This window comes from Anarrhichthys ocellatus, unplaced genomic scaffold (assembly GCF_004355925.1).
Source record: "Anarrhichthys ocellatus isolate YVR2014 unplaced genomic scaffold, GSC_Weel_1.0 scaffold5, whole genome shotgun sequence".
NCBI classification, from domain to species: Eukaryota; Metazoa; Chordata; class Actinopteri; order Perciformes; family Anarhichadidae; genus Anarrhichthys; species Anarrhichthys ocellatus.
In genome coordinates this window covers 4,006,060-4,017,931 of record NW_022280035.1, presented here as the reverse complement: position 1 = coordinate 4,017,931, position 11,872 = coordinate 4,006,060, and the positions used below count along the sequence as shown (strand labels likewise).

Below are 11,872 nucleotides of genomic sequence, written 5' to 3'. Positions count from 1 at the left end.
CCCCAAAAACAAATGATGTCCTTTAGAGTCGGGGCACATAAACTCACTTATACTCAGGAAATAACTTTATGGTAACACACCGTTGGCGTGTAATCAAGCGGCTTCATTTGTTGTGGATTTGTATGAAGTTTTACTGAAATAACATTTACTTCATTTGAATTGAACACTAAGCAAAGAACAGAGGAGTATAGGCTTTAGTGCTCTTTTAGTTTGTGTATTTTCATTTTTTCCCAAAAATATTTGAACACTATCCCCGTCTGTCAATCGTTCAGAGTATTGAAAATACATCACACGTTTTTTAAGTCAGTAACTTTGACTGAGACCTTTTAAAAGGTTGTTGAGTTTACTTTGAAAGACTCATTGAGATTAAAAAGTGGCAACAAAAATAGTGAAAAACAAAAACACATCATGCATCAAAATATATATTCTTCTGTAGTGTGTGTTGTTTTTGTGCAGGGGGTTGGGCAGGTTGAAAGGGTGGATAAACTATTTACAAATCCAAAACAAAAATGTGTATCAAAAGCCAGATATGCGATTAAGAAATCATGAATAACATTTAAAACAGTCAAATAGAAGATTCAATCCTATAAAACAACCAATAAAACACCTTAAAATAGCACAAGAGCGATCTATGACACCTTATAGGCCTACTTCTACTCCACTACATTTCAGAGGGAAATACGTACTTACAGATACTTCTTACTTTGATACTGAAAAGTACATTTCTGCTGACTTACATATAGCCCACTTGCCTACATTTACTTAACATTTTAGACACGCCTGTTTTGCATTGGAGAAGTTTTAAATTGGGGTGTTGCTTTTACTCAAGGATCTGAATGTGTCTTCCACCGCTGGCTTTAAGAGGAAAATAACAAGAAATGCCACTCTGAGTTTAAAACCGGCTTGTGTTTACATTGGGGGGGTCATAGTTCACTCACCATCGCTGTGGAGACTCTGGTATGTACTGTTGAGCACATAGCCTACATACAATAAGTGACCATTGTAATCATTCCTTGCATAGCAGAAAGTATATTCTGCCACTTAAACACGTGCTTTTTGGTATTTTGTTATCAAACTTGTGGAATAAGAAGGATGTCCTCCTGGCTCCTCCACTGTTGGTGGCCCATTTATCAAATATCCGCCCTCCCATGAGGGCGGCTCTTTAAATTGCCTCAAAACCCCTCCTGCCTGCCGCCTTTTTTCGTTATCTGCTGGAGACAAGACACACGTGCTATTTATAGGACGTCGTAGGAACAAACTTCTCAACCTGCTGGTAAGAATTTTCAAGCTGATTTAGTTCAAAAAAAAATAAAAAAATCAACCCCGTCCTCTTCTTTAATTCAAAGCGGGGTCCTTATTTAACCCTGCACGCTCTGGGATTTCTAAAGGGGCGGGCTGTGCGTCGTCTGACGAATAAAAGCTGTAGCCTATAGAGCCGTTCAAGGCTTTTTAACCGGGTACAACCAGCCAGGCTTAAAGGAAACATTAGGTCTTAAATTCAGAGCAGCGATTACAGCCGAGCGATAGGTGAGTGCAAGAAACGCAGCCGCATAGCCGGTGAGATTTTTTATTTTTTTTTGCATGCTCGATAGAAACAAGAACCGGATTTTATTACATTTTACAGCGCTGGAGCTCGAGGTGGGGTTGCATGCTTTAAACGTGAAGCCGCCTTTTGTTGAGGGTCCGGGCTGTTACCGCCGCCAACTAACCCAACGCACCTCGCTCGGTTGTATATATTTATATAATAATTTTTTTTCTTAACGTGTCCATGCAGGCTCGGTTTTACCTGGAAGTCTCTTCCCCGAGCACACACACACACACACACACCAGTCATTGTATGGGTCGGTGTTTGTGTGTGTGTCTCCGGCGTGCATACACGCTGCGAGATAGTTCCACGCGCAGAGGCCGACCACAGCACACAACAACTACAGCAAAGGGGAGGGGGCTCTAAACATGGTCGGTGTGCGGGGAAGGAGCAGCGGGTTCAGCCGTCTTTCTGCAGATTTGTGCGACCGCCGACGGAGTCAATCCCTTGTTTGTGTGGCACCGTCCGCTGCGTGAAGGCGCACACATGAGACAGAAATAGCCCTGGAAATAAGCGCGGATTAATCTGAGTTAAACGCGTTACCGTTGTGCGGTCAGTCCGCTCATTTTTTTTTTTTGGGTTTGTTGTTGCGGTCAGTGAGTTTAACAGCCCCCTGTATTTTTTTTCCTGTGAGAACTTGACGCCGTGTCGTGCTGCTGCAGGCCTGACCCGTGTGATTTACTTCCTAGGTCTGAAGAGCTGAGGAAATATGAGCGACAAGGGGACAGTCTCGCCGAAAGAGAAGGAGGCAACAGAGAAGAGGGGGCGTGGAAGACCCCGCAAGCAGCCCCAAGTAAAGACCTCTGACGTAAGTAGTGCCAATTTATGTATTAAAGTGGGTCATTGCATCCGGTTTGTGTTTCACGAGTGTCTGCGACCTGAAACGCAACAAAAGGTGGGCGTGTGCACGAAGAGCCGGAAAGGAGTTGGTGTTTTTTTTAAAAACCAGGAAACAAAAACAAGTCCTCCGGTCACATCTGTTCCATTTAGTGCTCAGGTAGATGTTGTTGCAGGTGAGGTGCTCGTGCATATCCGTGACATAAGCCCCCTTGCTTTTCCACTGAGCCACACTGAATCACGATATGGGCTGCAGCGAGTGACCATTTGCTCACCCCCATGTCGTCGTAAGCATAGAAGTCGACACCAAACTTCCTGTGTGTCTTGACAGGTTTGTAAGCAACCGGTAACCCAACACCTTTAAACCAGGTTTCACCCCCCCGCCCCCTCCCCCTATGACTCCCCTCTGCCTGTCATGTAATGGATGACAGCAGAATGGCTCATACAGCTGTCACTCAGCGAGGTGCCGTTTCAGTATTGAATTGCTCGGTTGCTATGAGCTGCAGTTGTAAACACTCCTTCAACAGGAGAGCGGTCCGCCATGACACGGCTTGCAGCCACACATGATCACATGATCAAGGCTCTGAATTTACCTTTCATTTTGGAGTCGATGGTAATCCCCCCCCTCCTCCTAGCTCAGTGGTAACTTGGATATTCCCCTTTCTGCACCTCAGTGTAGTTGTTTTAGTCAGAGTTTACTATTTATCAACCAGTGTTTGTCTTCATGAACACTTTAGTTGATAACAGTTTACATAGTTTGTTTCTGTGGTTCTCATGCAGCTCTGAGCACCTGTCAAAGTTTAACTTTACGTCTGTGAGTATTGCATGTAACTGTAAAATGTTATCTGATGTTTTGCCGTACGCTGATACTTTTGCGGCATGCTAACTATTTTCACCGTCGTGATTGTCAGGAACCAAGCGGCTCCCCGGCTCCCAAGAGGTCCAGAGGACGGCCGAAGGGCAGCAAAAACAAGACGGCCACCAAGGGCAAAGTAAGTCAATCCCGCCATGTTGTGATTTCAGCATCCTGACCCGTAACGGCAGGCACAGCTTCACGACCACTTCCCTCTTATAACCCTTGATTCCTCTTTGTTGATGGACCGCTTTAACACTAGCTAACCCCATCCTCTTTAAAAAAAAGACGTCCTGCTGTTACTTGTGATATATCGGTTGGCTGCAATGTAGCTGCCCCCCCCTCTCCTGGTGTCAGAAATAGCCTGGCTTGGGTTTCCCATTGTAAGGACCTTGGTTTACTGCCTTACTTTTTTTATTTTTAAGTGATGCTCTACCCTGTACTTCCTGTCCTCCAGCTTCCTGCAGCTTGTCATGCAGAGTTTGGTGCAGGTGCAGAGGCCGCAAGCCTGTTTCCGAGCTGACACTAAGCACCCCTCCGCCTCCACCCAGCACACAGCCCTAGTTCTTCTCTGCCCGTCGTCTCCATAGCAACAACTGATTTTTTTTTTTTTTTTTTTTTTTTTCTTCTCTCTCTCTCTCCCCCGCCCCAACCCTCCAGCTCCCCCGTGTGCTCAGTCTTCACTGCTATGTATGGGAAAGGGAGAGAGACACGTATACATGTATGATATAGGTTTAGCCTGCAGAGGGCTTGTGTCTCCGCTCCGTCTCACCAGCTGTCTCTGAGCCTCAGACCAGGTGGCCGGCGAACTGGAGTGCCCTGTGTGCAGTTCCTGTCGGCCTTCCAGATAATAGCCAATGAACTCAATGCCCCCCTTTTCTATCCGTCTCACTGCAGAGGTACGACTGCCATCTGCAGGCAGCCGGCAGCAGAGCTCTGTGGAAGATTTTGCTTGTTTATACCAAGGGGTTCCTCAACCTTTAGTAACTTAAGGCCCACTTCTTGACTGTTTTCCAAGGACCACCGTAGCCAGTAAATGAGAGGGAGAAAACACGACATGGCGCAACAAGCAGAGAAAATAAACTGGGCAGTAAATATGCTTAATGTCAGCTGAAATGGCTAAAATAAATAATCTGCTTACCCGTACTTATCACTGCCTGCCATTATGATTAATGTAGTCGTATATTTTCTCAACAGTCTTGAGAGCTTTGGCACAGGGTTTTTGCCCATAAGTTTGTTTGAGAAAGCGTCGCTGCATCTGCAATGCTAGCTAACGGTAACAACAAAGGTTTGTCTCTACCTGGTGCGACTTGGTGATAGTTGAACATAACTGCTCATTGAAGGTTTGATTAACTCTACTCATGAATTCTTCAGCACATTTAGATGTAAAAAGCTTTGTAAATTGCTAAATAAAAAAGTTTTGAACTGTTATCTAACTATTTGGCAGCGGCTCTTGCAGGCCCACTAGATGGCGCTCTGTTAAACGTGCACTCTTCTTCTCCTCGCAGAAGGCGGCAGCACCAGCCCCGGCTGTGGGGGGGAAACGCAGAGGGAGACCTAAGAAGGAGGTAAGAGTCCTCTGACGAACAGTTCGACATCAGGGCTTGCTTTTGTTTTAAACCATTCAGCCCCGGATTGAATTATGCTTGGAATGACTGTCTGCAGGGTGAAAATTGCATTTTCCTAATTCCCCTGCCTGCATCCTTCCTCTCCGATGAGTCATTTTTTACTCATCAGCTATTTGTGTTATGGAGTTTGTTCATTTTGGAGCAGCTCTGAATCTTTAAAAAAAGTGTTCCTCGTCCAAATGTTGAGTTTTCTTCTTTTTTGTAACTGCAAAAATGAGTTGCCATAACATGTGCAGCGTGTTTTTTTTTTTTGTTTTTTTTTTAATGGAGGAAGAAATGTGCACTCTAGTAGCATTGTGTCATGTGCATGAGTGGTCGGGGCGTACTGTTGGAACAAGCCTGGATTGAATTAGTCACAGAGAGGAATGACCCGAAGTTACCCTCTTCATTTTTATGAATGAACATCTTGGGCAGCAGTGAGTGTGAGCAGGAAAAGCAAGGGAGCAAAAACAGGATGCCTCATTGTGACTCACCGCTCTTATGAATCACATTTCACTACAGATGGCTCACTCTTCCCCTGGGTCTTCTTCATGCCATAGTGGTTTATCAGAGAGATTTATAATAACATTTTTGTTTTTAAGGGTGGTGTTTATTACAAGTAAAAACATGCTTTTTTTTTTTTTTTTTTTTCTTTTCTTCCTGTCCCAGGAGAAGGAAGAAAAAGCATCCCAGGAATCATCTGAGGAGGAGGAGGAGGAGGAGGAAGATGAAGAAGACCAGTAATTACAACGCATGCTACCTCACTCAACATACTGACTTACTGTTAACCAGAACTGGGCTGTATCTCCAACACCAGGTGCCACCACATGACCACTGTTCACGACAAAGCCCTCTTTGCCAAAAGGAGGGTTAAACACAGTACAAATATCATGCAGCCGCACTGGATAGAACGATGGACCTTTTGCTCAAGCATAGATCTAAGAATTACATGAAAGGTAACGGTCCTTTTCTCAACACGTCATGTTATCACGAGTCTTTTATACTGGACAAAGGTGTGCTCAGAGGAGCATGGACATTTCAGTTTTTCCCCCTAAAGATGGTTTGTAGGACATTTCCTCTGCTTAATGTTACTTATTTGTTGAACCTGCATCTGAGATGGTAGGGCATATAGATTTCTTTCCTCCATGTTTTGTACTGGACAAAGGTGAATTTTACCTAAACTTTTTTTTTTTTTTTTTTTTTGTGTGTGTGTGTTCCGTGTGAAGTGGTTAACCTATCCTTTGCATCGTATTATAGATGGAGTTGAACTTCAGCGTTTAAGATGAGATAACAGGCGGTAGGGTGTATTTTTCCTGCTTTTTAAAAAAACAAAATCTGCATTAACTGATTTTGCCCCATCCCACCAGTAGAGCAGAATCCTCTTCACCACCTTTTACCCACATCCTGTCGGACAGTTCAGGTCTCGTTACGCTTCTCGAACTTCCTTCAAGGTCCTCTGCGTGTAGTTGGGAGATGTAACGTGTATTGTTAGTCTGATTACTTACTGTTTTTGTTCCTTCGGGTTACATACCATTTAAACAAACATGAGTGTGCTGCTTTTCAATAAAACTCAAATCTTTTTTTTTTTTTTTGGTATGTGTTTTTAAGGATGGTAGGCAGAGAGCATCAGTGTCATTTCTTCAGGGAGCTTTTTACGAATGCCGTCACATCGGCGTCTTTGTCCTCAACATGGTGTCTTTGTCTTCACGTGGTCCTCGGTTTCCATGCGCTCACCCAATCACTCGCAAGGCAAATTGCAATTGGTCAAACCAGGAGTTTGATTGTAATGGAGGATAGTTGGTGGCATTTACTATCCAACAGGGCTGCAAGTATGTTTTTCATTCCATCGAGCTCACTGCTTCGCCTAGCTCGGTCCTTCTGTCATCACCTAGAACAGTAATCTACTTAAATAGTCTTTTGAAGATGTGTGTTGTTCGCTGTCTGCTACAAGAAGAGAAAAAAAAAAAAGTTTGTGTATTTCTAAGTGTCAGGGAACCTGCAGTCACAGTCCTCTTAACTGGGTTTTTTCCACACACCTAAGCTGCTACAACCTCAGTTACGAACCCGGAAAACTGCAAACAGGCGATACAAGGCCTGGAATTTCATACCTCACTCAATGGCTTACTTTACAGTGTAATTGCATTTAACTGGGGTTTTTTTAATGTAACCTCTGGCATGAGTTAGAAAATTGTTATTACAAAGGTTTTTATTTTTATTTTAACCTGTCATGGTATATCCAAGATGTCAAATGTTGTGATTGTGTGCTCACACGCAGCACGTCGTGGCTCGTTCATAACCGGAGCTCGCAGACCGGTTAATGTGTGAAGCAAGTCAGGGAGACCTGTCAGCTTGACAACTGTGTTCGCTGACTGTGGTAGACTAGCAGGTGTGTTTTTATTCTTCTGGTGCACTGAAATGTTTGGTTCAGATGTTCATGGACTAATGTTTGTGATGGACTGGCCTCTCTTTTTCCACTTAACTGTCCCGTCGGCCGCCGTGTGTTCGCCACACGGCGGCCGTACTCATACAACGGTCGTTTCACGTATCTTTCCCAACATCCTCAAACTACTCTGGACAATATCGGTATCATTTTTACATGCCAACATCCGTTCATTTATATACTGTCAATAGGATGGGATCATTCTTTTTAATGTACACCGTATATAAATGTACAATGTCTATATTTCTATGGTGCCCTACAACAATTTGTATCAGAAATGGTCAATAAAGATTTTTTTCTTTGTCAATGTTTGTCATGCATCCAGTTTTTCCACCCAACACCCCACTAGACTTGCAGGTGTGCATCGTAGTCCTTGATACCATACAGACTAATTGAGATGCAGATGACAATGAGCATAAAGACGAGTCGTATCAATTTATTCATATTTAAATGACGGTGAAACTTTTACAGTGCTGCCAAATTCACATTTACATCAGTAGTTCATTGACTTTTCACGTGCAACCCGAACTCTGTTATACCAGTGCAAACCAATGTAATGATTGGATATTAATATAGTTTCAATTGTGACAAACCTATTTCACAAATTAATTTGTCTTTTAACACAAAATATAGTCTTCAGATAATTCATATAAAATGAACAGTGAGTTGTAAAGATGACCGGGGAGCACGGAGGAACATGTTCAGCGATAAAAATGTTTTTATCCCAAATCACAAGTGAAACAATCTATAAAAACGCTCTCATTCTGAAACATCTAGATGTGACGCATAACATCAAGTCCAGGCATCATCTGTCCAAGACATTTATAATCCTAACCAATAAATGTTCCCCTTAAAGAACACATTGTGTTAAGATTACATTCCCGACTGCAAAGGCAAATGAAGGTTACAATTCGTCCAGAAAAGAAACAGCGAGCGAGGTTTCCTGAGTGCTTGGTACAGTCAGACCTTTGGCATTCATCCTCAGCTGGAGGTACATTTATGTTGGTGCCATGCCATTAGACAGGACATATTCAGGGCACGAGTCACAGCTCATTTTTTGGATGTGAGGGGGTTGGTGTTATTAAACCATGCCATTGATAAGAGTCATAGGATTTGGCTAAACCAAAGAAAGATCCGGGGCGTGGGGGAGGAAATTAAAACCAAAAAGGGCACGTTTCAATTTTGGACTCAAAATGAAACTGGTCACCCAACCTAGCTAAACTATCTCATAAATCTCTCTTTATTTGAATTTAAAAGTCATACTAATAGTGCTTTATGTCAACAAATGCAACCCGAAAACTGAAAACATTTAACCAAAAAAGCCATATTGGTTTTTACTGCACTGCAAACAACCTCTTCACAACAACCTATCCAAACTTCTTACTGCAAGAGTGATGACTTTAAACTAGTGCAGAACATTCAGACGCTCACCACACCGTCAACACTGCCCCCAAATTAAAGTCAGTGCAAATGTCTACTGCAACCCACAGGAACATAACCGCCTCCCACATGCCACCCACTCCAACAGTATGCATGTAAACAGCAGAGTAAACCCACAGGAGCCTTCATCTTTAGAAAGACTACACATCGCTTAACTTTGAGTCATATCAGTGAATACCGCAGTAAAAAAAAAAAAAAAAAGGTTTGAATAAATATTTTCAAATAAATTAATTAATGGCACCGTGTCTGTTACAGGATTGGAACCACAGAAATGAACACTCGGTCTGTACATAAAACAGGATGGATAACGGCAAACGGTGGCGAAGATAAATCAGACAAAAAGATTGTCTTGTGCATGACTTCAAGAACATGGCTGAAGCTTGTCTCCACACTGAAAATGTTCTGTGCCGTGGTTTACCGCCATCATGCATTGACATCTTTGGTCAGAAGAGGGCGTCGCTGCTGATAACTTCTGGCCCAGCCTTGTACAATCTGAGGACATAAAACGTTCATCTTTACAACATTATTTGTAATGAGGATATGTAAACTGTTGTTACTGTGATAAAAGGGTCGGTTCAACCGAATCACACGCAAAAGAACAAGACTGTCACCTACCGAGTGGTGTCAAGCAATGACGATTATGCAAGTGACCAAATGTTGCGTGATTTGGGTGAACAGACCCTTTAAGGACATAATAACAATAGTAGCCTCTTTAACTAATACATAACTGTATTTGATGGTATTGTTCTTCCCTTTTTAATATTACAACAATTGTGGAGTAAAACTTAGTGAACAACTTTACCCGTGGGCAACACTGCCACCTAGTGTTTCTCATGGCTCGGTGCATTATTTTTGACTTGAGTTAACCAGGTCAATCATTTCACGTCTGTAGTGTTATTCTATCTATAACCAGCTATTTCTATTTCTTCCATTTCTAAACTAGAGCATTTATACCACCAGGAGTATCAGAGGAACTTCAGACTGATAGATTTGGTTTTAGTAACTACTGTTAACCGAACATAAACATTGATTCTAGGAAATAAGTTTGGGAGAAACTAAAACGAGCCACCGACAGATATTGTGAGGGATTTGAGGCTTGCAAACAAAACGAGAAGTGCGACTTTTCTACTATATTACTACAACCGCTACTATCACTATACTTTCTATTGTACTTCTTGCAGCCAGGTTTCTATGTGGGGGAGGAAGTGACTGACCAAATGAGGAACTGATGTGCTGCTATGCCACAATAAACGACAACCACACAGTTTAAAGAAACACACTCACTGGAGAGAACCAGGCGACCATGTCTTTTGTGGAAATATCAGTTGTGTTTAGATCCGACATGCTTAATCCTAACCCTCTACATTTAGAAATAATAACTTGTAACTACATTTTCTAAGTAATGATCCCGACTTAGATGCAATTTCCCAATGACTCGTCCCACTCGCGTTCAGAAAAATGTCCCAGAGAACACGAAACTCCAACAGTTCTGAAAAGCAAAGGGTGCATCCTACCCTTGTGTCCTCCTCCTTCCACAACATCTCTTGCTCCGCTTCATTCAGCTCCTCTGATGGATCATATGTGTAAACCGGTAACAGCTGATGACGGAGTCTGTCGATTCTGCGGGACGAAACAAAAGAAATCCCAACATCGATTTGATGACTTCCACTGGTTCACAGAAGCGAAGCCATCGGGTTAATCAGAAAAGCATTGTGCCATAGAAATCAATGTAGGTGTATTGAAAGCCTACCTCCTTTTCTTACGGATATACATGACCTGAAACAGACAAGAATTAACAGTATTAATGTACTGTGTTATGACGGTGCCTTTTAATTTTGCCTACGTTCAACTTTGCAGCACGTATACACGCTTTCCAGCAAGTTAACTTTGCGTGGGTCCAACTCAACGTGCAACTTACCACAGCTGCAGCTATTCCAATAATGGTGATGAGGAAAAATGGCACCAACACATAGCTGACTGCCACATCTCCATCTATGATGGCAGGGGGCTCAGTGGTGCTGTTCATTGCATATGATCAGGAGAAGAGGGGGGGGGGCTGCTCGTGCAGGGCCTCTACAAACACCCTCCCTGTGTCGGACAGTGTGCAGGGCCTCTACAAGCAGCGAACCCCCTCCCTGTGTCGGACAGTGTGCAGCGGCTCTTTCCTGAAGCGGCCCCCTTGTTGTTCATGCCTCATCCTCGTCGTTCATGTGACTCCCACGTGGTATCACTGCCCTTCCTAATCGGCGACGAATCTAACGAGGGGCACGGAATGAAAATAATTTGCACACGAGCATATCAAGGAAGTAACGTTAGTAAAGACTTTTTTTTCTCCAAATAGGCACAACTAAGAAAAGGCTTTGCGCATTCAAATTGGCCAATTCAATACAGTATAAACACTTAATGTCTTACTAGCAAGAACCGTAAAAGTAGCATACGGAAATACAACCACTGCTGTCAATGAACTTTCCCTTTTAAAAGCCCCGCATTGACCTAACGGCTACCCTTTTACTGTATTCAATGCTATACACCTATTAACGTAATAATCATCGCAAACGGTTACCGTTAGCTGCTCCTGTAACCGTTAGATGACACAGGTACCAATGACAAGTTGATTTATTGCACAAACAAGCAGAAACAAGCCCCTCCGCGAGACGAGGTTTATGTCTAACGAGCTTCAAAAGACCTGTTTATCGTATTAGATCAATTTGAGTAAATTGTCACTCACTGTGCGGTGTGGAAAACCTCTCTTTTGAGAGACGTTATGATGTGTTTGTGGTACGCAGGCAGCTGTCTTCCGTTAGCAGGTTAATCGCGTGGCACCGACGGCAGCACTTCCGGTCTGAATCTGTCACAATAAAAGCACCATGACCACACATAATTTCACGAATTCTATGTCAAACAAGGCTTCCCCTCTACATGTGTTTATTATTTAATTTGCATGCAATTTTAGTCCCACTCACGTCGTGCATTTAGTGTCGTGGGGAATTCCAAATCCTTTTGAACCACATCTGGAGCAAGCATCCCAAAAATAACAGGATCTGCTATCATCACAGCATCTTAGTTTGTTGATATAGCAACTGAGTTACACTGAAACAATTTAAGTTATT

At 43.0% G+C, this 11,872-nt stretch overlaps 2 protein-coding genes across 7 annotated transcripts; one reads left to right on the top strand and one right to left on the bottom strand.

Moving 5' to 3' along the window:
- Positions 1-1,210: 1,210 nt before the first annotated feature.
- On the top strand, positions 1,211-8,149 carry hmga1a (high mobility group AT-hook 1a). 6 transcript variants are annotated; one of them, XM_031845646.1, is made up of 5 exons: positions 1,211-1,273; positions 2,275-2,393; positions 3,334-3,414; positions 4,784-4,843; positions 5,552-8,149. In XM_031845646.1, exons 2-5 carry the CDS (start codon positions 2,295-2,297, stop codon positions 5,624-5,626), a joined length of 315 nt encoding a protein of 104 aa, XP_031701506.1. In that variant the 5' UTR covers positions 1,211-1,273; positions 2,275-2,294; the 3' UTR covers positions 5,627-8,149. The 6 variants fall into 6 exon arrangements, with proteins under 6 accessions (XP_031701506.1, XP_031701505.1, XP_031701502.1 ...); XM_031845645.1 differs by lacking the exon at positions 1,211-1,273 and adding an exon at positions 1,432-1,557; XM_031845642.1 differs by lacking the exon at positions 1,211-1,273 and adding an exon at positions 1,432-1,527 and having other exon boundaries at positions 5,552-8,148.
- smim29 (small integral membrane protein 29) lies at positions 7,743-11,591 on the bottom strand. The gene is made up of 5 exons (XM_031845649.1): positions 11,491-11,591; positions 10,681-11,017; positions 10,513-10,538; positions 10,277-10,382; positions 7,743-9,254 (listed from the first exon to the last, which is right to left on the bottom strand). The coding sequence occupies exons 2-5, from the start codon at positions 10,786-10,788 to the stop codon at positions 9,186-9,188; spliced, it is 309 nt and encodes a 102-aa protein (XP_031701509.1). The 5' UTR covers positions 10,789-11,017; positions 11,491-11,591; the 3' UTR covers positions 7,743-9,185.
- Between the last annotated feature and the right edge of the window lie 281 nt (positions 11,592-11,872).